Below are 25,252 nucleotides of genomic sequence, written 5' to 3' on the forward strand. Positions count from 1 at the left end.
AGAAAGATCGAAATGCATGCCTGCATTCTCCATGCATGGACAGGGTTTGCTAGATGAAAATGCTTTTAGCAGGCAATGAAAAGAGCACAGTAAAAGCACCTGCCTGGTGTCAAGAGGCAGGGAGTTCCAAAGGCTAGGTGCTCCTACACTAAAAGAACAATTCCTTGCAGGTGTGCTATATGCCTGAGAGCATCTCCCTCTTGAAGAGTGAGCATACTCAGCATGCTGGCTGACGGGTGGTGCTGCTGGCAGACATAACAGCAGCAGCCTACCCTGCAATGTTTTCATTTCCCATAATGACTAGTTGCACAATGCAGTCCAGAACCAAGGTTCAAATAATCCTGAGCAATGTCACCATCAGTGCAGGAGTTCATTGCTCTGGTTGTTGCAGGGTGTGTAGGGAGGGAGAAGTGGTCCCCACCTGAGCTGGACCTAATAAGACACAACAACCACCATCACATACACCCCGCTTTGTTTTGTGACGTATGATGCCCACTGCTGTTGCTGCCTCTAATTGCTTCCTGTGGATTTGTCTTGAGTCCTGCTGATCCAAACAGCCTCGGGTGTTTTGCTTTAATTGAACCATCCTGAAATCCTGCACAGGTTGCAGAAGTCTATGAGCCACCCTTTACACTCCACATGGGCTTAGACGAACAAAGTGGCTGGCTTGCCAGGAGACAGACCAGGAAGACAGCCTGTAATTGGCAGCACCTGATCTCTTGCTTTGGCGCTTTGGTGAAGGAGGAGGGATCTGAAGGGAGATGCAGAGGGGAGAGACATATCTACCCCTGGATTTCTCCAAAGTAGATGGCTGGGATCTCAAATGGACAGAGACTTCCACCCACCCACCCACCACAGCTGATGCCTCCCTAGCCATGCTTCCACAGAAGCAATTACCACTCTCAAGTGCATTCCCTAATAGAACCATGGAATTGTAGAGTTGGAAGGGACATCAAGGGTCATCTAATACAACCCCCTTGGCAAAGCAGGGATCTCAGCTCAAGAATCCCTGACAGATGGCCACCCAACATCTGCTTTAAAAAGTGTTGCACCAACAAGCACAATACAACCCCTCTGCAGCGCCACAAATCCAACTTAACGGTGTATCATTGGAAAATGTTGATCACTTCTACCTGGGCAGCTATCTTTCCACAAGGGCCGACGTTGATGCCGAAATCCACTGGTTGCGCTCCCCTAAATCTGCCTCTGGTGGGGCAGGGAGGGGGGGGTCTGTCCAGATTCTCTTTTCTACACCACTCTTTGGGGTGCAGCAACAGTAGCAGCAACAGCAAAGGACTGCAGCTGGACACTGTTGTGAGGTGAGCAGTGATTTCTGGCATCATATGCAAGGCTGGGGTTGGGGGGAGATATTTTCCAGCCCGAGCAGCCTACTCCAGTGATGTCTGGAGCCAGAAGCAAGAGGTGCGACTCAGAACTTTGTTCAGCTAAAAAGTCAGAGGCTTCCAGTGCATACACAACTCTCCATCTTCAGTTCAGGCAGGGCAGAGGCATGAGTGCAAAAAGGCCTGGGTGGACTTCCGGGTTAGCGCTTCTGGTAATGGCGGAATTCCTCTGATTGGGAAGAATTTGCTTCGTGGGAATCTGGGTCTGGCCGCCACGGCGAAGGCAGAGACCTACTAGAAATCACAGGCGGGTGAAGCCTGTGAATGTGGGATTCGGCTGGCACCTTTTGCGCTTCCGCTACTGGTGGGGAGACCCGGTTTTGGGGATCCGGAGCGGCGTGGGGTGAGCGGCGCGGTGCTTCGAATTGACTGCCTCTTCCACGGAGCGAAGCCACATAGCTGTTGCCAGAGAACGCTGACTTTTTCCTGTGGACAATTTGATCTTAAAGCAACTACCCGTGAGTAGAGCGGAGAATTGGATTTTAAACATCTTAATTTGGTGCCGAAACGGGGTGGTCTAAAACAGGAAGTCCACCTTCCCCTTTTGTAAATAGATTGAAGCAACGAGGATGCAAGCTGAAGTCTCGGAAAGCCTATTGTAAAGGAATAAATTTCCATCAGTAAAAAATACTAAACCCCCCTTGGTGGCAGGAGAAGAGGGGGGAAAGTTTTGGACTGAGTATACCTGCAGGAGAGAGCGAACAGAGTTAATATACCACCGCTCCGATCCTGGAAACGGGCTGCCAACAGGACTGACGTGTTCTGGAAGGCTCATTGACCGTGATTAGAATGTTCACTGACAGTTAGTTAAATAAGAGGAATACATTGTTTCCACTGTCTCTGTCTGTGTTTAAAAAGGAGTAAAAGTAACAGAAAATTGAAACTAACTTTATTGTTTGAATTGAGTTTAAAAGGACTAATACAAATAGAAACTGTTTTCCTCTAGAGGAACTGTTTCCCTCTAGAGGAAGCCTTTGAAACTGTCATAAGCGTTGAGCTGGGGGAATTTCCAGCTGCAAGATAAAAACCTGTGAGATTCTGGGGACCTTGAATCGGTTAAGAATGTTGACAGAAGAGGCCTTAGTGGATGTATTATGTAAGATAAGTGACTCATTGGAACAGCTTCACAAAAAGGTGGATGTGGTAATTACCAAAATCGACAATTTGGGACAAAAAGTGAACACCAATATAGAAACTATTCAGAAACTGACACAGTAATCTACTTTGACATGGCAAACTGCGGAGAAGGCTAGGGAGAAAGTTATTGCCGTTGAACCTAAAGTAACACAATTGGAGAGAGAGAGAGTCCCAGTCTTACAGATGCAATTTGATGACCATAAGTTGATGCCTGCTATGATTGAGTTTAAAGAAAATCAGATTTCGAGGATCAGAGCCCTACCTGAACTGGAGAAGGAAAGTTTGATAGATTTCCTCACACAGGAATTTGATGATTTTTGGGACCGGGACTTGGGTCAAGAAGAGATTAAAACTGTGATGGCCTTCGGACTTGGAAAAGGAGGGAAAAAAGAGAAGAACAAAATAAGAGACTGTTGGAACTACCAGAAGAACCTAGAAGAACAACAGTCAATAGTGGAAATTTTGAAAGACGTCCCGAAATATCTTTTGGATTTTGGGTTTAACTATGGAGATTTGGTTGCCCTGTTGAGAAGGAACAAAATCATCTCTGGGTGGGAGTTTCCCCGAGATCTACTCTTCAGCCTCAAAGGAAGGAAAATGAAAATAAGATCAGTGGAAGACAAAGTAAAGCTCATGTATAAATATGAAGAAGTCTCGCAGAAGGGACTTGGAAAAGAGTTAAGAGCATCGGACAGAAGATCACCAGGTTGATAGACTATAGGGAATTGGCGGATATGACTGGCAGAATCCGGGACCAGGGAGAAGAGTCGGTGGAAGAAGATTGGGAAAAGTTTAAAGACTATTTATAAAAATATTGCAAAATTAATGAGTGTTAGAAAAATGTTGGAAAGGAGTTATATGGCTTTAGTAGAAATGTTACAAGGAATTAAGTACAAATAGATTATTAGAGTATTAAAGGGAAAATAAGGTTAAAATATGTTAAGACAGTTATATATTAAAGGGAAAAATAAGGTTAGAATATGTTAAGATAAATTACAGGACAGAAAACAGAGGAAGATGGAAAGGAATTGCTGAAACAGTTTATTAAAGTGGAATACAAAAAGGGAGGTGTGAGGAGGTCGTTGAAACAAGTAAATGAAAGTTAAGATACTGAACTTATTAGATGTGTTTTAAATTGTGTTTGTTTGATTTTGTTAATTTAATGTTTTGGGGTTGGTGTTGTGTTTTTGTATTGTATTGTATTGTTTTGTTTAATTCTTTTTCTTTCTTTTGTAGTCTTTAAAATGTTAATAAATATTATTTTAAAAATATAAATAAAAAAGGCCTGGGTGTGCCCTGGGAAGAGCCCCAGGGGCCAGGTAAAGAGGTTTGGAGGGCCACAGTCAGCTCCCATTCCTGAGCTTTCCCACCTCAGATGTAAAGGGTTCTGCTGCTATCCTAAGCCCGCTTACTTGGGAGTAAAGCCTCATTCAGTTCAATCAGACTTGCTTCTGAGAAGACATGGTTGGATTAATGCCCCCGTTTCTGTTTGCGACGAGTGAGGTGGGAGGATCCTTGAAATACTTTTAGGTAGCTCTGACTACAACCATAACCAGGAGTAAGCCTTTGCAGCTTAGCATGAGACATCCCATCTCCCCACTTCTTGTGATGCCAAACCAGCTGGTTTTCAGCTCTGAACTGGAAAGACTTGCTTTCGCTTGTTTACGCCCTGAATGCAAGTCCTACCGCTGCAAGCTTTGGCTAATTTGCTGGCCTGGGGACTCTTTAACTGAAGGAGCTTTTGGGGTGGGGAAACCCCAGCACGCTTAAAAAACAACAACAACCAACCCAAAAGGCTGTCTCTTTCCTTTAATTGCAAATGCAACCAGAAGAAAGGAGTGGCTTCTGGAAAGAGCTGGTCACATTCTTCAACCTGTGGAGATGGCCTAGCCGCTGTCAAGCCTCCCTCCTCTGTCTAAGCTAAGAGGTGGGGACTGACTTTCCTTTCCATCCCACAAGAGCATCCCTGTGAAGCTGGAAACCAGTGAAGGAGCAGCAGTAGCAGCAGCAACAGAAGCAGCATTGCCTCTCTCTCTCCATGCCTTTGACAGAGCTTGGCTGGCAGAGGTAAGTACTGGACTCTTAAATTTCTAAACTGGGATTATGACCTCCCAAGCTCGTTCCTCCTAACCCTAGATTTGTGGGGGTTCAGTAGGGGTCTACTTAGGGTCACCAGATGCAGCGGTGAGGAGGAAGGGGTAGTCTGCAGTTGCCTCCCCCCCCTCCATCTGCTTCCTGCAGATACTACACTGGAAGCATTGCACAGCTCCTAGGGGTTGAGGTTCCTTCACACACCCCAATAAAATATTTGAGGGGGGCAGCCTCCTCCAGAGTTGATGGGCATTGCCATTCAAATGGTGTGCATGCACTGTGTCTTGTGCAGGGCTCCCCCCCCCCCAATATTTTATTCAAGTTGGCACCCCTGAGGTAGTGCCTAAAGAACTCAGGGCACAGATTCAGGAATGTGAATCTATATGTACAGTGGTGCCTCGGGTTACAGACGCTTCAGGTTACAGACACTTCAGGTTACAGACTCCGCTAACCCAGAAATCGTACCTTGGGTTAAGAACTTTGCTTCAGGATGAAAACAGAAATCGTGCTCCGGTGGTGCGGCGGCAGCGGGAGGCCCCGTTAGCTAAAGTGGTGCTTCAGGTTAAGAACAGTTTCAGGTTAAGAACAGACCTCCAGAACGAATTAAGTTCTTAACCCGGGGTACCACTGTAAGGTACCACTGTATAGATGCTTCTGGGGAAATGATGGTGAGTCGTGGCTGGGGTCACCAATGTTTTGCAGTCTGCCCAGTTTTCAAAAAGGGGTAGGAGACATGGGGCCCAGGGTGTAAGACCCGGGTCTTGCCCCTGCTGTGCTGCTCTCTAACAACACCCATATATACCACACCTGCTGAAGTTCCTGTTCAGTCTACACACATGTTGGAGGCCCCTGTTCCCCTCTTCTGCTATACCGACGATTCGCCTGGTGCCTTCATTATATTGTCACAAAAGTTGGGTGCCTGCCCCTCTCTCTGCCAAGCGGTGGCAAGAGCCCATGGGGTCCCAGGCACACGCACAGGGTCCGTGTCCCTTTGGAGACTGTTGTGCTTTAAGAAATAGGGTTTGTTCACCTTCTTACAACTTCAGTCTGCATGGAGGAAGTCCAGAGGCAGCAGTGCAGGCAACACTCAGGCTGCCTCTCTCCAACATAGATCTCCCCCTCTCCTTCCTCCTCCCAAGAAGTACCCCAAACCCCTGCTCAAAACACACACCCCATCACCTTGGCAACCCTTTAAACCAGGGGTCAGCAAACTTTTTCAGCAGGGGGCTGGTCCACTGTTCCTCAGACCTGGTGGAGGGCTGGACTATATTTTGAAATAAAAACAGAACAAATTCCTATGCCCCACAAATAACCCAGAAATGCATTTTAAATAAAAGCACACATTCCACTCATGTAAAAACCCGCTGATTCCCAGACTGTCCACGGGCTGGACTGAGAAGGCGGTTGGGCCGCATCCGGCCCGTGGGCCTTAGGTTGCCTACCCATTTTAAACCCCTGTCTCTCTTCACACCTCAGGGCATGGGGGAAGTTCTCTTGCATTGCCTCAATGGGCCTCTGTCGTTCCCTTAGCTTGGCCAAGCTGGTTTGCATAAGCCAGCCCAGGAATCCCCGGTCCGGCACATCTCTGCAGTTTGCGTTTTAATCCGTATCCCACTTAATCAAAATCTTAGCATTTATTCATTCCTAGGGTTTAGGGGGGCCCTCCCCCCCAATCTATAATACCATACTTTAGGTGCCAGGCAAAAATGTTCCTCTTCAACCAGGCCTTTGGCCGATTAATATTCTACAGCCTTTTGAATGTGTCTGTTTTGCTGTTTTGTTTTAATTATTTACTCCTTTCACCCTGTATTTTATTCTGTGAACCACCCTGAGATCTTACGATGGAGGGTAGTATATAAATATTATTATTATTAATAATAATAATAATATTACAGGAAGAACCCTTCTGTAAACTGGGGCTAGCCCGTATCATACTGCAGTTATACAAATCTATGGCACAACCACAATTGGCATACCAGTCGCCTCAGCTGAAAAAGGATATTGCAGAGTTGGGAAGGGTTCAGAAAAGGGCAACCAAAATGATTGAGGGGAGGGAGCGACTCCCCAACGAAGAAAGGTTGCAGCGTTTGGGGTTTTTTAATTTAGAGAAAAGGCAAGTAAGAGGCGACATGATAGAAGTTTTTACAGTAATGAGAAAGTGGAGGCAGAAAAGATTCCCTCCCTCTCCCCTAACACTAGGACTCACATTAAAAAAATTCCTTCCAGTAGCACCTTAGAAACCAACTAAGTTTGTTATTGGTATAAGCTTTTGTGTGCATGCATGCACACGAAAGCTCATACCAATAACAAACTTAGTTGGCCTCTAAGGTGCTACTGGAAGGATTTTTTTTATTTTGTTTCAACTATGGCAGACCAACACGGCTACCTACCTGTAACTAGAACTAGGACTCACAGACATCTCAGGAAGCTGAGTGTTGGAAGATTCAGCGCAGATAATAGGAAGGACTTCTTCACGCAGCGGATAGTTAAACTATGGAACTCTCTCCCACTTGAGGCAGTGATGGCTACCAGCCTAGATGGCTTTACAAGAGGACTGGACAAATTCATAGAGCCAAAGGGGTATTGATGGCTTCTAGCCATGATGGCTGTCCTCTACGTCCACCACCAAGCCAGATTTGAGATTGTAAACTCCTTGGAAGCAGAGACCTGTGCTCTGGTATCATTTATTGGAGCCAGTGTGGTGTAGTGGTTAAGAGCGGTAGTCTCGTAATCTGGGGAACCGGGTTCGTGTCTCCACTCCTCCACATGCAGCTGCTGGGTGACCTTGGGCCAGTCACCCTTCTCTGAAGTCTCTCAGCCCCACTCACCTCACAGAGTGTTTGTTGTGGGGGAGGAAGGGAAAGGAGAATGTTAGCCGCTTTGAGACTCCTTAAAGGGAGTGAAAGGCGGGATATCAAATCCAAACTCTTCTTCTTCTTCTTAAAGTAGCAGGCATGTTGTTGGTTCTCTATAAATAATCAAGGATAAGAGAGGCGAAACAGGAAAGAGCGTGTGACAGACTGTTTGGGGGGAGAGGAGAAAGAGGGTCAGCAACAGCAGACAAGAAAAAGAGCAGAGGAGAATGAAAAGGAGAAGCGTCTCAGCATCAGCCCCGCTGTCCCTCACCTGGTGCCCTGTTTCGGACTACAATTGGGGGGGGGGGGCTGATGGAAATTGTAGTCCTAAGCATCCACAGGGTACCAGCTTGGTGAAGGCTGCTCCAGAGTCTCTCAAAACCCTGCTGCGAGTCACCTTAGAATCATAGAATTGTGGAGGTGGAAAGGTCCAAGGGTCATCTAGTCCAACCCCCTGCAGTGGTGATAAGGGCAGGTTCAGACATGCAGGCCGCCGTTTGATGATGCCTCGACCCTAAGTGTGTGAACTGACTCCACTCAATGGCTCTGTTGAGCCTGAGAATGTTCTTGGTGGTGGTGGATTCTTAAATCACGTAAGTCGCCCTAAACGGACACTCCTCAAGGGACAAGCATGAAGGTGTGAACCAGCCCTGAGTCTCTTGGGTGTCCAGAACAGAGGCTGAGGGTCCAGCCTGAGTCTCGCTCTCTCTGGCTGGTGGAAATGCAGTTCCTCATTCCTTTGGCATGCTAATCATTGGTGTTGCCTGGGCAAAGAGGACAGGAACAAAAGTAGCTTTTTATTTTATTTTTGGAAAAAGTTTCAGTCTGCTTTGCTTTAAATGGGCTGTCCGTCTTGTTTTCACTGCATGTTAATTTCGTGCCGTTCTTGTTTTGCAACTTGCGGAATGGTTAAAAAATAAATATTGAGCTGCCTTTTTGCAGTATCTGTAAATTTCCACTTGCTTAGACTAGCCTGGCCAGTTGCTGTAGTATCTGAAGGCTGGTCAGGGAGTTGTGTTCTGTTGAGCCATGCCCCTTCCCCCCAAATCATGTAAAAGGGGTCAGGAGCAAAGCCATCCTTCTGGCACAATACATAGGCATTTTCTCTTGGGTTCCAGCTGGAAGACTAGGGTAAAATAGCTCCCTCTCCAAAGAGAGCTGCTGGTGGTGTAGTGGTTAGAGCACCAGACTAGGACCTGGGAGACTCAGGTTCAAATCCCCACCCAGCCATGATTCTCACTAGGTGATCTTGGGGCAGTCACACTGTCAGGCAAACCTACCTCAGAGGGTTGTTGTGGGGGTTAAATGAAGACTAGGAGCTTGGAGACCTGGGTTCAAATCCCCCACTTGGCCATGAAGTTCCCTGGGTTACCTTTGCAGCTGGTCACTGCATCTCAGCCTCGCCTACCTCGCAGGGCTGTTGTGATAATTAAATGGGGAGGAAGAGACCTATGTATATCACCTTGGAGGTAAGATGCAATATACAAAAAGTACATTCCTTTTTCCCAACAAGAGATACCCATGTTTTTACTACACCCCAAACATTATCTGGTAAGACTGGCCAGTCCGCACCAGATCCAGTCTGTGGGAATTAGGATGCCATTCTTGATAGAACTGATCTGTTCTCCTGCAATTCCTGGGGGTCTGGATTATGACCCTTTGGGTCCCTCTCAGCTCTACAATTCTATGATACTATGACTGACAGTTTCTTGGGGAAATCACTTAAGGTCAAACCTAGGCAAGGACCTTTTTTATGGTTTTGCAAACTCTTGCAGTTGTCTGGCAGAAAGTTCTGATGCAACCAGAATCTTCTGGGTCTACTAAGACTTGGTTAATCCAGGAAGGAACAAACTGTTTATGGGGCAGCCGAGAGCAACTCATCTCTGGCCTGTTGTTTTCCTGGCTCCTTCTGCCTGTTGAATAATATACCCAAGAGAGAGGATGTTGCTAAATAACCTGCATTATGAAAATGGGGTTTGACTGTATAACTTGGCAGAAGAGACAGCAGTTCTGAGCAATGCAAGCTGGCTAGGAAAGTATGTCTCCATAAAGCGGCCTTCCCCAAACAGGTGCCTTCCAGATGTTTTGGATTTGCAACGCCATCAGTCCCAGTCAGTCGATGGAGCTGCAGTTCAAAACATCTGGCAGGCACCAGGTTGGTTTGTTGCATCCAAGCATGGATGGAGGGAGAAATTCACAACAGTTTTCCTTGTACAGCAAACCTTTCTGAAACAATGCGTGGACCAAAACACAGCCATCCTTGGAAAGTCACACTTCTCCGAATTTTGCAATGTGGTTTTCCAGCCAAGCCATGTGAGCAGAAGAGTGCATCTCCAAGGATAATGTGTGCATAAAAATGCATGTATTCTACGTGGGCAGCATCATTGGGAAATGGTGATAGGCCTCCAACAACACATGGCAGATTATGGGATGATATCTTCGTACAAAAACCGAAATGGCATAAAAGTGAAATGTCATTAAACAGACATTTGGTGCCAGTGGCGTAGCGTGGGGGGTGCAGGGGGCGCCGGCCGCACCGGGGCAACATCTGGAGGTTAGGGTTAGGGGGCGCAAATCCACGGGTTAGGGGGCGCAAATCCATGGGTTAGGGGGCGCAAATTACTTGCCTTGCCCCGGGTGCTGACAACCCACGCTACGCCACTGTTTGGTGCTTCTGCTGGGGGGTGGGCAGGATTGTTGAATATTGATCTTTCCTTCTTGTATAAATAAGTGAAAACAATAAAATATTTGAGGGGGGGGGAATGCATATATATCATAAGGATAGCATCCCTGAATGCAATATATGTAGGGAAATTGCTTTGCCAAAATGTGGAGATTAGGAGACAGTCATAGGGAAATTCTGGTGCATTTACAAGAGGGCTTAAGAAAAATTCACAGACTGGTGTGGAAAGGGGAGAACTCAGCTTGAGACTGCAAAAACTGAGAAACTGGAGTGGACAGCTTTACCTTGAGGGGCTTAACCCTAGCAGTGCCAGCGGCAGGCCGCGAGGTATACATAGTTCTGTCCTTGAACCACCTCGAAGCAGCCGCACCCTAGGAAGTTGCCCCAGAGCTCTTCCTGGTTTCTTTCTTTCCTCCCTGCCCTTCCTCTCTCCTGCCACTCAGCGAGGCATTTGCAACCATCAATGTTTAAACTCCTTAACCAGACTCTCTGCAAACTGCTGCTGGAGGGGACCAAGGACTCGAGGAGTCTTGCCAGGAGCAACTCAGATCGCCTAGGAGTGTTTTCAGCGGCGTTTGGGAGCCCATCTGGTGGCTTGCAGCATAATTCAAGAGAAGATCTAAGGGGTTGCTTGATTTGCAGAGCTGGATTTACCATCAAGTAAGACATTAGCCTGGTGGATTTGGGCAGGTGCCTGGCAGTGGCCGCGATCGGCTGCTCCTTGCTACCTTTCAGGCAGACCTCAGAAACATTCTTGTTTCTGATTGTGTTTAATTGAGGGGGGTAGAGTAAGGCTATGTACGCACTGCCAGCTTAAAATGCCACAAGGTTGGTCTTTTTCCTCATAAAATTGTGAAACTGGAAGGGACTCAAAGGTGCATCTAGTCCAACCCCTCCCCTGCGAGGGTGGTAAGGATGTTACCTATCATTGTCAGCCTTATTTATATATCCCATAAAATCACACTGTAGAAATGTAGAGCTGGAATAATAATGATAACAATAATTTATTATTTATACCCCGCCCATCTGGCTGGGTTTCCCCAGCCACTCTGGGTGGCTCCCAGCAGAATATTATTATTAATAATAAGAAAGTGATAAAACATCAAACAGTAAAAACTTGCCTAAACAGGGCTGCCTTCAGATGTCTTCTAAAAGTCAGACAGTTCTTCTTCAATATAATGCATTCCTTCCCCCCCCCCCATTATATGCATCTTTATGCATGCTTTACCCAAGCAAGTATATGGTTGCATATATAGGGAGAACTATGCTACAAAATTTGGATAGCCGTGAATTTTGAAGGCGTGCGGGGTTTCTATTCTGATATCATTTTGCAAATTGGGGAACTTTGCCTTTAAATGCAAACTGAATCAAATTCCTACCAGCAGTCAACCTAGATGATGTTCGTCTGCACCAGCCTCTTTGGAATCACCGGGAGTTGTGTGAGATTGCGGCTGTTTTTTTCCTGCTTTGCAAACCATTTTGAGCAGCCTTCCCCGCCTTGGCACAGCTGTTTGATGTTGTTTGGTGTTGGTGGGAGTGCAGCTGCCCTTGCTGGAGCTGATGGGGGTCCAGAACATCTGGAAGGGCACCAGGTTGGGGAAGGCTGCCTTTGAGGGTGTGCACAGCAGGGTTTGGTCCGAGGCTGGTTCTCCGCTTGAACAATCTCATCTTTGGTGCCACATGGGGGAAGTCGTAAAAAGTTACTCATTAACATCTCCATTATTTACCCAGAATGTTGAACCTCCTTGCAGGTGCATAACATTCTCCTTTGGGTGGGTGGGGAGGATGGATGCCTGAACCCTTGCTTTATCCTTGCGGGGAAGGCAGGCAGGCAGGCAGGCAAGCGATCCTGTGTCCTGAACGACCTGGCGGAAATATTTAGCATCCAGAAAGGGTGGGGAAGGCAGTGTGCTTCAGCAGTCGGGTGAGGCTTTGTTTCGCTGTGTGTTTTGCAAGATTCACACAATCTCTTGGATACAGGGCGTACGCTGGCATGTTGAGATAAGCCGGAAGGGGGGACCTGCACGGTCCCAAGCCAAACATGAACACAGTGGCCTGCAGGGATGTCTCTTGCCAGACGCAGCAGGGAAGGTATGTAGCTGTGCCAGACAGCAGCTCCTGCAATTTAGCGGGGAAGGGGACAGGAGCCCATCGCGGTGCAAAGAGCCAGACTTTTGCCAGAGTTGGGGTGGGGCAGTAAATTTAAGGAGCGGTGGTGGCTTTGCTCCAGACCTCGGTTACCTGGCCAGGAAAGGAGTTAAGCCAGGAAAGGAGTTATGGTAATTTATTTCATGAAATTTATACATCACTGGATTGTAAAAGAAAAAAAGGAAAAAGCAAACTAAAAGAGAAAAAAAAAGATAAAGCAAGACAGTATCCACAAGAAAAATTAACATTAAGGATTTAAAACTTTCAGAAAGTTAAAATAACAATAGGCTGAAAATGTGTGGGCCAAACAAGAATGTTTTTAGCAGGTATTGAAGAGAGGACAGTGAAGGCAACTACCTGATATCAATAGGCAGGGAGTTCCAAAGCCTAGACTTCCGGGTTAGCGCTGCCGATTAATGGCGGATTCCCTCCGAGCTCCGGAGGGAATCGGCTCCGCAGGATCGGGTCTTGTCCGCGCCGGCGACGCGGGGACCCTTAAAAATCACAGGCGCTGATGCCTGTGAACGTGGTGACTCGGCGGGCACCATTTGCGCCCCCCCAAACCGCGAAGGAGCCTTTTTAAAGGCTCAGGAACGGGGACGGGGGACGGCGCGGTGCTGTGAGTCGATTGCTCCTTCTGCGGAGCGAAGCCGCATGCCATTGTCGGAGAAGCGCTGACTCTTTCCTTGGAACATTCGGACTTAAAAACAAGAACCCGTGAGTAAATATGGAATTTGGATCTTAAACAAATTTTTTCTGAATTGGGAACGAGCGGGGAAGGGTCAAAAAGGAAGTCGCCCCCCCCCCTTTGAGTAGATATTCTAACGCAAAGAGCTTGCAACTTAAGGTCGAGAGAACTCTTTTTTTATAAAAAAAAAACAACCTTCACGGCTTGACGCTATAAACTTTACTGGAGGATAAACTTAACGTTTGGAGCTAAAGTTACACCCCCCCAGAACCCGGGGGCGCCCCGTGAGAGAACCTGTTGAGGAACTATTGAAGATTTTGACAGCTGTCAAAATAGCTGTCAAAAGGAAAGGATAAAGGGAACTTTGTTTTTGTTGCATCTGCTGGCTATATTTGTTGCAACTTCTAGAAAATAAGGGAGAGCAGCTACAAATTAACTTACTGACTGGTTTTTAAACTGAGAGACACTGCAAAAATGGCTGAAAGAAGCAATAATCAGACTAAACTCAACAAAATACTGGCTCTCCTGGGAAAGTTACAAGATCAGACAGATGTTTTGACTACAAATGCGAACACTCTGGCCCTGGCAGTAAACAACATTGTTGAAGCTGACAGGGAGTGGAGGCAGGAAGTTTATATACATCAACAACAAGAGGAATTTGAGAGCCATAAGACTGTGGATTTTGAGGAAAAGGAAGGTGGACTGGTAATTTTGCAGATGTCAAGGGAGAATTACAGTTTGGGGCCTGGCATGCAGACAACAAAGGAGAATAAAAATTTGAGGTGGAAAGTTTGGACTGAGTTGGAAATTGCAAATTTGAGAGTGGAGCACCTCATTAGTATTAATCTTAAATATGGAGGGCCAACTGGAAAAATCACGGATCTTGTTGGGTCAGAGCCCCTTCGAGCCTTGGGGCTTAACCTAAAGGACTATCCAAGAGGCCGGCAGAGAGGAACTGAGGGTGACTTGAGAGCCTCGGACGTGAGATCTCCAGGTTAAACAGTATTGATTGATGAACATTTATTGGGGACCAAACCGGGAAAGGGGGGTTGGAGTTTGGTAATCCAAAGGGTACAGAATTCTTAATTACTTACTTTTAATTTGTTTTGATATTTGTATGGAAGTTGGGAAAGCCATGGAAGGGAAATATTGACTTTAAGAAATATGTTAAAGAATAAGAAATGATGTATAAGATGTTTAAGATTAGATAAGCTAAAATTGGTGTCTAAAATGGTTAAAATGAAATGAAAATGAGGAATGCAATAATAATTTTATGGAAGAATGAGGAAAGGTAAAATTACAGTATGTTAAAATTATTAAGTTTAAGGTTGAGAATTAAGTAATAAGGATTTGCAGGACTAATAACTTGAACTGGAATACAAGAAGGGGAGGGGAGAGGAGGTCTAAGAAAGAAGTTATATGAAAATAAGCAATTGAAATTTCATTTGTTTTTAATTGTTCTTTTTTTAAAAAAAATTTGTATTTTTTGTTATTTTTTCTTTTTTTTGTGTGTGTGTCTATGTGTATTATTGAAATGCTAATAAATATTTATTAAAAAAAAAAAAAAAACAAAGCCTAGGTGCCGCCACATTGCAGTTGCAGTCTCCTGTTGGTGTGATAGGGGGGTTGTTTCACTCCTTATAGAGGCGTCCCACCCCCTTATGTGCGATCGATTCATGTGTGACTGTGTACATGCAGGGCACCGGGAAATAGATAGATAATTTAATTCAAACCTGGGAATGGCAGGAGAGAGCTGGAGAGTCCTTATGGCTTGCAAGGAGACCCTTCCCAGAGCCTGAAGAGGACATCGGTGAGGGCGGAGGAAGCCCTGAAGAGACCTGAGGTGCATCAGAGCTTTGTTTGGGCTGCTCAGCCTCCCCGCCTAATAGCTGGTGTCTGGGGTAGCGCAGCAGCATTGGCTGCTTTCCCATGCATCCTCCAGCCTTCTGCCGGCACCAGAGCTCTAATTCTAGTTATGGATATTTTTGGATACAGTATTTTTGGTTACGGATTGGAGAGAGATCGGCTCTCCACTTACACGATTTCCGCTTATGTGCGTGGGGGTCCAGAACGCAATCCCCACATAAGTGGGGGGATGCTTATATATCCATCTGATTGCTTCGCTCTGCAGAAGAGAGTCTCTTAACAGGGACTATCTCACCAGGAAACCGTGTCTGTGGTGGCTCCTCACAGAACTCTAGCCCAATGGTTGCCATTAATTTGATTTGAACTGATTTTATAATGAACTGATTTTAGAATGCTGTATTATTTTACTGTTGTTAGCCACTCTGAGACCGGCTTTGGCTGGGGAGGGCGGGATATAAATTATTATTATTATTATTATTATTATTATTATTATTATTATTATTATTTTGGGGCTCCCTCCTGGTGTATATCCAACAGGGTCCATTTTTAATGTCCTTTTTGCACCTAGTAAAGATGTTCCCCCTTTCAATGAACCATTTAAGTGGATTTTTTAAATAAAGAAAACCCTCACTCTGTATCTGTATTGGTCTTAAAATTGTTATATATAAAATCATTTCAACAGTCCAAGTTCACGGTGTTGCTATTAGTATATCAGCCCTGAGCAACTTTGGACCAGTTTACCTATGAGATCACCTTACACCCACTTGACCACTAGTGGAACTAGCTCTGTTACACCTGCTATATAATACCTGTTCCGCATTTGTAAGAACTTAATATTTGCTGAAGCACCTACACTTTGGAACTCCCTGCCTGTTGATATCAGATTAGTCATCACTGTCCTGCTAAAAACGCTTTTGTTCAGGCAAGCCGACCCAGATGCTTAGAAAGTCAATGTGAGTTTTAATCTGTTTTTAGTCTAACCTTTTGAAACTCTTCAGTTTAATTAGAGATAATTTTATTGTATCTTTTTCACAAACCACTTTTAGGATTTATTTCTCTTTTCTTTATTTTACAATCAAGTGGTGTATAACTTGTACGAAATACAATCGTACCTTGGAAGTCGAATGGAATCTGTTCCAGAAGTCCATTCGACTTCCAAAATGTTCGGAAGCCGAAGCACGGCTTCTGATTGGCTTCAGGAAGTTCCTGCAGCCAATCAGAAGCTGACAAAGCTTTCAGCAGATGTTCAGCTTTCAAAATAGTTCGCAAACCAGAACAGACACTTCCAGGTTTGCGTCATTTGGGAGCCAAAACGTTCGAGAACTAAGCTGTATGAAAACCAAGGTACGACTGTAATAAAATGAAGAGAACATGTTCTTATCATGCAATTGTTTTGATGTGGGTGTTTTTTTTTTAAGGAAGCAATTATTAAATGAAATAAATATTAATGCTGACCTGCTTTCCTAGCTTGAGGTGGGATTGAGATACACCTTGAACTTGGCTGCCAAAATACTGGCATCTGCTTAGGCTCAGGCTATTCAGGAAATTCTTGACTGGCCAAACTTACAAGAAGAGAGGTGGGGTAAATGGGTGCAGGCGGCCATTTAGAAAATGGGGGTGGGAGGAAGTGGGTTAAAAGAAATAAAAGAGGTGAAGGATAATAGCAGGCTGAGAAAAGGTGTGGCCAAGTTATGCATTTTGTGGATTCTTCCTGCAGTGAATCAACACCTCCCTTTGTAAATAGTCCGCTTCTGCAAGGAATTTCTCATTGCCTAGGGAGAGTTCAATGCAGACTTCACGGGCTCATCCTGGCTGCCTTTTGGTCACTGCATGTGAGAGAGAAGAGAGACTCGTATTGCCTCTTAGCATCCTGGGGTAGTAGCTTGCCAGGCAGTGAGCTAGAACCAGAGGAATCAATTTCTACAGCAAATCGCAGCTCATGTGCTACAGAAATTCAGGGTAGGTAAGAAGGCTGAGCTAGGTTTCCACTTATGGAAATTTTGGGCAGGCAAGAAGAAGAGATGGGGGGTGGGTGGGTATTTTCCACATGCTTTTTACAGCTAGTTCTTGGGAGTCACCATCCAGCCCTCAACATACAGCTTTGATGTCATCTTCTTCTTTAAAAATGGGCTTCCTCTTAAGATGATCCCAGCCAATCAGGAATCCTGTTGGGAATAGAATGCCACAAAGCCAGCACAGAGCAAGGGCAGTTCTTCCTGCCATTATTCTGAATAGCCTTTTTTACCCAGTTTTTCTGGCTCTTCTCTAAAAATCAATCTAAGGAGAGGTGGGAAACACATTTTGCACCGGCTGTTTTGATTTGATTGTTTCTGCATCTTGTGCACCTTCCATTCTGCTGCAGTTCATCTTCTACCAAAAAAACCTACTACATTAGTCTGTCTGCTGCGGCGAAATTATGTAACTTCAGCTCCCTTTTCTATTTTTGTCAGAATTCTCTGACATCTGCGCTGTGGCTGAGGGCACATATTTGTATCTCTAAGGAGGCCTGGCTCAGTAATGTCAGGATATACAGTGGTACCTCAGGTTAAGTACTTACCAGTAATTCGTACCCGGAGGTCTGTTCTTAACCTGAAACTGTTCTTAACCTGAAGCACCACTTTAGCTAATGGGGGTCTCCTGCTGCTGCCACGTCGCTGGAGCACGATTTCTGTTCTCATCCTGAAGCAAAGTTCTTAACCTGAGGTAATATTTCTGGGTTAGCGGAGTCTCTAACCTGAAGTGTATGTAACCTGAAGCGTATGTAACCCGAGGTACCACTGTATAGCCCCATCTGAACGCCTCCCACAACATAGGCGAGTGGTGAGAAGTGAAAAAAAAAATTGCTTTGAGAAAGGGTGTTTTATTGTTTTCCTTTGTAAATAAGGACTCGGGATTCCCAGGCTCTCACAATCCCAAACGCCTCATTTTGGAGGGGTTATACAGTGAAGGCCTGACATCAATAGGCAGGGAGTTCCAAAGTGTAGGTGACGCCACACTACAAGTTTAAGTTCTTACAGCTGTGGAAATGAGTATTAGGTGGCACCCATAACAGTGCTTTTTCTGCAGATTGAATTGGCAACCAGTGCAGTTCTCTAAGAACCACACAGAACTGGCAATGACTCTTCTGAGATAATATAATAATTTGCTGCGATCTGACCTGACTCTGCACTTGGTACGCTAAAGCCCGTGTCTGTAACTGGATTCTGTTACGTAGGTTGACCTGAAGTTCATAAAAAAATTATTGTATATATAAATGGAATTCTGTGACATGAGAGCATGTGTTTGTAGTTTTCCTTCTGTGTAAAGCCATGCCTTCAGACTGTGAGTGTTCATGGAGCTCCACTCCCTGAATCTAAGCCTGAGGAGAAGCTGCCATGTTTGCAGAGGGTCAAAATATGGAGTCCAGAAACTCTCTGGGAATCTCTGGGGCTGCGTGCAGATCGTGTTTGGTACACATTGCAATGTGCTGGTTGGGGAGAGCCACTCAATAGTTTGAACCCCCTCCTTAAGTAGTAGGGCTGCTGCCACTTGAGTTTTCTGCCTGGGGCAGTGACATTTGGGGGGGGGGCACCAATCCTAACCTTCGTGGGTTCCTGCACACTTGTTGAGGCCCATCTCTGGATCATTTTCATTCCCATAGCAACCCTCGTGTGCTGTCTCTTTCCTTAAAAAACGCCCCCAGGTATCCGTGGCAAGTCTGAACGGAGGCGCCGATGAAGACTTAATCCAACCTGCCTGTCTCTCAGGCGGGAAAGTTCTTCCCAGAGGAAAACTCTCCGCCCAGATCAGCTCGTGACCATGAACACCATCCTGAGTTTGAAGCTTCCCCGGCTGCTCAACACTGACCAGGTTCCCAAAGTGAGTAAAGGGGGTCTTTGCAACATGGGTCTTGTGCAAGGCGAATGCCACCCTGGGTAAGGCAGTGTGGCATAATAGTGTGACTAAGGAACGCGGGTGGCGCTGTGGGTTAAACCACAGAGCCTAGGGATTGCCGATCAGAAGGTCGGCAGTTCAAATCCCCGCGACGGGGTGAGCTCCCGTTGCTCGGTCCCTGCTCCTGCCAACCTAGCAGTTCGAAAGCACGTCAAAGTGCAAGTAGATAAATAGGAACCCTTCAGTGGGAAGGTAAACGGCGCTTCCGTGCACTGCTCTGGTTCACCAGAAGTGGCTTAGTCATGCTGGCCACATGACCCGGAAGCTGTACACTGGCTCCCTTGGCCAATAAAGCGAGATGAGCGCCACAACCCCAGAGTCGGCCACAACTGGACCTAATGGTCAGGGGTCCCTTTACCTTTACCTTTTTGACCTGGGAGACCAGGGTTCGAAACCCCTCGCTCGGCCCTGAAGTTTGCTGGGTGTGACCTCAGGCCAATCACTGCCAGTCTAATTATTATTATGATAGTTTTTTATTAGCATTGACTGTGATAAGTAATAATTATAATGTTATTATTTGTACCCTGCCCATCTGACCGTGTTGCCCAAGCCGCCTACATCACAGGGTTGTTGTGGAGATTAAATGACGAGGGGAAGAACGATGTGTGCCGCTTCAAGCTGCTTGGAGGAAAGGCGGGATGCAAATGAAACAACAACAACAACAACAACATCAATTTTATTTATATGCCATCCACCTGACTGGGTTGCCCCAGCCACTCTGGGTGGCTTCCAGCAAAGTATAAAACTACAGTAAAACCTCAAACATTAAAAAATTTCCTATAGAGGGCTACCTTCAGATGTCTTCTAAAAGTCAGAGCGTTGTCTATTTTATTGGTCTTATTTAGAGCATATTCTTCTCACCCTTCCGGGAATTCTGGGAACTGTAGTCAGTTAGGAGTGCTGGGGATTGCAGCTTGCATAGCTGTCAAGTGTCCCTTTTTTGAAGGGACAGTCCCTTATTCCAGCGCCATGTCCCGCTGCTGTCCCTTATTGATGGATGTCCCTTAAATGATGGAGTGCCTGGAACAGGTGAGGCTGCAGGTCCCTTATTTTCAAGGCTACTGGTCCCTTATTTTCAAATCTGTAAGCTATGAGCTTGTGATGGGTGAACTACAGTTCCCAGGATACTTGGGGGTGGGGATATGCTCTAAATGTAGAGGGGGTGTGCAGCTTTAATTTCCATCTTGACTGGCCACATGGTATGAAACCAGGATGGTCTCAATTCTCTTCGCTGTTGCATCATCTTTTTTAAAGAGGGCAAAGCTCCCAGGTAGGGCTTGGAGGAAGCAACTAGCACACCACTAGCAGAGGCAGAGGTGCCCCAACCATGGGGCAAAGTAAAGCAACTGCTACAGGTGCTGGAGAGGAGTGGTGGCAGGCCCCATCCCCAGACTGTCCTTTCTAAGCCCCGTGGCCATCCCCCTCTGAAATATACTCGGAGTTGAGAGTGGATTTCATGCTCTTTATTCAGCTCATAGTGGTGAGGAGGAATGGAAGTTCCCTCAGAATGTCTGCTTTATATACATTATTTACACAATGGGCTAATTCTGCGATTCACCTGTAGGCCAATCAGGTTGCGGATTCACTTCCACCTGGAGCTGGATTGGGTGGCTCCTGTGGACCAATCAGACTGTTGCATTCTGAATCCTATTGTTCTAGGACCAATCAGACTTCTGCCTTTTGGATCCTATTCAATTCAGTACATAACACCCTCTGAGGGCAGGTGTATGTTTGCTCCCTGCCTCCCTCCACCTCCCCAACCGGTCTGCTGCCCCCAGGTGTGCTGGAGGATGCTCTTAGCATCTCTAGTATTTGAGTGAGTTTCATCTGACAGTCTGCTCGGCTTCTGTGTGTGGAAAGGCCGGGGGGGGGGTCATGCCATTTTGTCCTTCAATATTTATCCATTTATTTCATCAAATTTATACACTGCTTGATTCTTAAAAAAACAACAAGCAACAACCTCAAAGCAGTTTACAAAAAGAAGATAAAGCAATACAATTGTCACCAGGAAGAATTAACGACAAGAATTCAAAACTTTCAAACAGTTAAAATAACAATACGCTAAAATAGATTTTAAAAGTGCACCAACTTCCTTAAAACCTGGACAGACATGTCTAAACAATAATGTTTCTGGCAGGTGGTGAAAAGAATACAATGGTGACAATAGTCAAGGGAGTTTCAAAGTGCGGGTGCTGCCTCACTGAAATAACTCAGTCTTACAAATGTGGAACGGGTATGACGTAGCACCTGTGAAATGCCAATTCTGTCACCCGAAGCGGCTGAGTGGGCTCCTATGGGGCAAGGCGACCTCAACAGTCTTGGGCCAGTCATGAGAGGAAGGGCATCTTCTGACCATATTTGAACACATGCTGCGCTCACTGAAGGTCACAGCCCTCACTTGAAGGAAGTGGGGCGGCAGGAAGACTGGGCCAGACCTCTGCTCAAGAATCTGCCCTAAATATTGCCAGAGCAGAGCCTCCAAGTGTCCCTTTTTCCAGGGGCAGCCCCAGATTTACAGAAGCCGTCCCAGTTTCTGTTTTGATCCCTGAATGTCCTGCTTTTTCCTTAGGATGCCCCTATTTTCATTGGAAAAACATTGGAGGGTACGGAGTTATGCGACCCCCGAGCCAAGGAGATAAGTAACTATTCAGTGGTACCTTGGTTCTCAAACTCAATCCATTCCACAAATCTCTTTGACTGACAGACCAAGGTGCAGCTTCTGATTGGCTGCAGGTGCTTCCTGTGCTCAAGCGGAAGCTGTGGAAGCCATGTTGGGCGTTCAACTTCCTCTAAGCATTCACAAACCAGAACACTTACTTCTGGGTTTGCAGTGTTTGGGAGCCAATCTGTTCAACAACTAAGCCGTTCAGGAACCAAGGTACCACTGTACAACCTTTAGAAGACATCTGAAGCCAGCCCTGTATAGGGAAGATTTTTAAAAATGTTTTATTGTGTTTTTATATATGTTGGAAGTCACCCAGAGTGTCTGGGACAGCCCAGTCAGATGGGTGGTATATAAATAATTTATTTATTTATTTATTTATTTATTTATTTAGGGTGTCCCTTGTTTCATCAGAGAAATGTTGGCACATATGCCACAGCAGGCTGTTCCAGGGCAGAAGGAAACCCTGCTTTGGACATAGGAAGCTGCTTTACATGGAATCAGACCATTGGGTCTATTTGGCTCAATATTGTCTGCATTGACTGGCAGCAGCTCTCCAGTGTTCCAGGCAGGAGTCTCCCCCAGCCCTACCTGAAGCTGCTGAGGATTGGGGCCCTTTTGCACGTGAGGCAGATGCTCCATGACTGAGATACACCTCTTCCTGTGACTCTGCGTGAACGTTAAGTTCCATGAGCCGGTAACTCTTGGAAGGCAGGACATTTGGAGGCAAACATGAAAGTCACTGCACTCTACCCAAGCAAGTTTCAGCATGAAGCGAAGTTGGCACTGTAGGCCTTAGGTCCCAGCTAATCCCGGGAGCGGCTTGCTTGTGACAGAAAAGACCTCTTGAGGTGTTGGTCTAGCTAGCCTATTGAGCTTGCTTTGCTTATTCATCGGTGGCTGCTAGGCAGGAGAGGGTCACACCCATACAGACTGAATTCTGTATTCTCCATTTGCATTTGGCGTGGCTTTCTGAACAACACCTTTCTTTTTCTGAGGGTCTCATGAGGGCACACGGCATGCCTACAGACCTGGGTGGCTCCTTCGTAACTGAAAGTAGGGTCTGGAGAGGAATGGACACATTTGTCCTTTTCAATTTTAAGTTGATATTATCCCATTTTCGAATGATGATGATGATGATGATACTATAATTCATTTATACCCTGCCCATCTGACTGAGTTGCCCAAGCCACTCTGGGTGGCTTCCCAAACATAAAAACATAATAAAACACCAAACATTACTAGTAACAATCTGATCCAACATAAAAGTCACTATAGCTTTAAAATAAACAACTTATATCAAACAAAGCAACAATCCATCAGAATCTAATAGTAAACAGTAAAATTAAACATCAGCAAATAATAATTAAACAGTTCAACCACAGTAAAGAATTACCAGTCTATAATCAATAAAAGTAACAGCAAATCACAATGCATAAAATACCACAAAACATACAAAACCATGTAAAAGGATCAAACTGAGAAACAAAAAGGCACATCTTATAAAACTAATTTTTAAAAATATCCCTGAACTCTCTTCCCAGCTGCTTCTGCTGCTCTTAAAGTCATAGCCTGGGAAAGACTGGGTGGGGAAAGGTAGGGGGGAACGCCATTGCCTGATGAGGAACAGAAAGTCTCTCTCCCCTCACAAGTTGACAAATTGTGGAAAATGGTGCAGATTTTTGCATGTATTTCCCCCGATCCAATGCATTTTTTTCAAAGTCATTTTGACTAATGTACACATTTTTTTGTAAGCACTTTTCCTCTAATACTTGCTGTTTAAAATATTTTAATGGCTTGTGGACTGCATTGCTACATTTGGATAGCCTGAGACTTTGGAGGAAAGCTACATTTTGGTTCAGGAAGTACGGATGAGTAGATTGCTATTAAAACTGTGAGCCCAGCGAATGCCACCCAACTGCATGTGGCCCACAAAATTTTATGCCGCGAACAAAGTGCCAGCCTTTTCATGTGCAGGAGACGCTTTGCTGTGTTTTCTTCAACAGAACTAAATGAATCCCTCTCAGAGATTAAGCTCCCCCCCCCCCCGCCGAAATCTACACTTACCTGTGAATACAACTACAGTGGTACCTTGGGTTACATACGCTTCGGGTTACATACTCTTCAGGTTACAGACTCCACTAACCCAGAAATAGTACCTCAGGTTAAGAACTTTGCTTCAGGATGAGAACAGAAATTGTGTTTCAGCGGCGCGGCGGCAGCAGGAGGCCCCATTAGCTAAAGTGGTGCTTCAGGTTAAGAACAGTTTCAGGTTAAGAACAGACCTCCGGAATGAATTAAGTACTTAACCCAAGGTACCACTGTACAGTCTTAATGAGTGATCACGGAGTCCAGCAAACAGAAAGAACTTTTATTATAAGTTTTGTTCATAATTGTGGTGGTGGAGACATCTGGTGGACATTTCCGAAGCAAAAACACAGCAGCCAGCTTGAAACACCTGGCCTGCATTTTCTAGGCTCTTTACATCAGTGGTTCCCAAAGAGGGTGGCACCGCCCCCTAGCAGATGCTGGGATTCCCCTGGGGGGTGCGCATTGTGCTAACAGGCAAGGGGGCGACAGGAAGGCACTGGAGGTGTAAATGACAATCAGATTTCAAAAAGCTGGTATGACTGGATCAAGTTTATTTTGCTGAAATTAAACTAGTTTTTTTTAAAATGTGCAATGAATTGTTACTGTTTTGACTTTTATTGTGTTCTTATCTTCCTTGAAGGGTTATGCAAACCACTATTCTGAAGAATGGTTTTTGGGGAGAAGGGTAGGAGTACAGTTTATGGAACCAGGGGTGGGGTGGGGGGGTGGCCCTCAAAAAGTTTGGGAACCACAGATCTACACTGCCTGTTCACTCTGCATCCAGGGCGCTGGTTACACAATGTAAGCAGCAATCTGGATCTATTCTGTTGTTTCTTACGAAATGCTGCATTTTCATGTGTTTCTACCCAAACCAGCTGTGATCCAAATTGAGACAAAGGATGCCCTGGCTGCAACTTAAGTTGGGAATGGGTGCACAGTCCTAGTTTATGTTCTTTGAAAGCTTTTAATCAGCCTTCAAGAACCCACGAAAGTTTCAAAATTAATCTCCAGAGGTCCTGTTTGCAAAGCAGGCATCACCGTGCCTTTGTCGTTGTTGCTGGAGCTCCCTAGCCCCCTTCTCCCGCTTAGGACTATTGAGGTTGGCTGTGAACTATGCAAGTTGTAGCAAATTTGGCTCATCTCCAGTTTGTTGACTGTCCTCCTGCAGGTGTTCCGAGAGAAGGGCATTCTTTTTGGGTACCGTCACCCAAGAAGTTCCGCAACAGATTGCATTGTCAGCCTTTTCCAAATGACAAATGAAACTGTGAATATCTGGACGCATTTTCTGCCTGCCTGGTATGTGGTGATCTGTCTGTGCACTTAAAATATAAAAAAGAAGGAGCTGTGCTCCTTGACAATGGCCTCAAAGGAGCTGTGGGCTTTTGATTTAAGGGGTGGGACGCGGGTGGCACTGTGGTCTAAACCACAGTCTCTAGGGCTTGCCGATCAGAAGGTTGGCGGTTTGAATCCCTGCGACGGGGTGAGCTCCCGTTGTTCGGTCCCTGCTCCTGCAAACCTAGCAGTTCAAAAGCACATCAAAGTGCAAGTAGATAAATAGGTACCAGTCTGACGGGAAGGTAAACGGTGTTTCTGTGCACTGCTCTGGTTTGCCAGAAGTGGCTTAGTCATGCTAGCCACATGACCCGGAAGCTGTCTGTGGACAAACGCCGGCTCCCTCAGCCTCTATAGAGCGAG

At 45.8% G+C, this 25,252-nt stretch overlaps 1 protein-coding gene across 4 annotated transcripts in view; it reads left to right on the forward strand.

Moving 5' to 3' along the window:
• Positions 1-4,229: 4,229 nt before the first annotated feature.
• PAQR5 (progestin and adipoQ receptor family member 5) overlaps positions 4,230-25,252 on the forward strand; it is a 30,156-nt gene continuing 9,133 nt past the window's right edge. Inside the window, exons 1-3 of one of the 4 annotated variants that reach the window (XM_079953034.1) lie at positions 4,230-4,607; positions 18,554-18,729; positions 24,726-24,853. In XM_079953034.1, coding sequence (XP_079809160.1) covers positions 18,670-18,729; positions 24,726-24,853 — 188 coding nt within the window. In that variant the 5' untranslated portion in view covers positions 4,230-4,607; positions 18,554-18,669. Of the gene's footprint in view, positions 4,608-12,126; positions 12,261-16,584; positions 16,831-18,553; positions 18,730-24,725; positions 24,854-25,252 lie in introns of those variants that run through there. The other 3 variants (XM_079953035.1, XM_079953033.1, XM_079953036.1) reach the window with 3 other exon arrangements.

Source organism: Podarcis cretensis (assembly GCF_951804945.1).
Source record: "Podarcis cretensis genome assembly, chromosome: 14".
NCBI classification, from domain to species: Eukaryota; Metazoa; Chordata; class Lepidosauria; order Squamata; family Lacertidae; genus Podarcis; species Podarcis cretensis.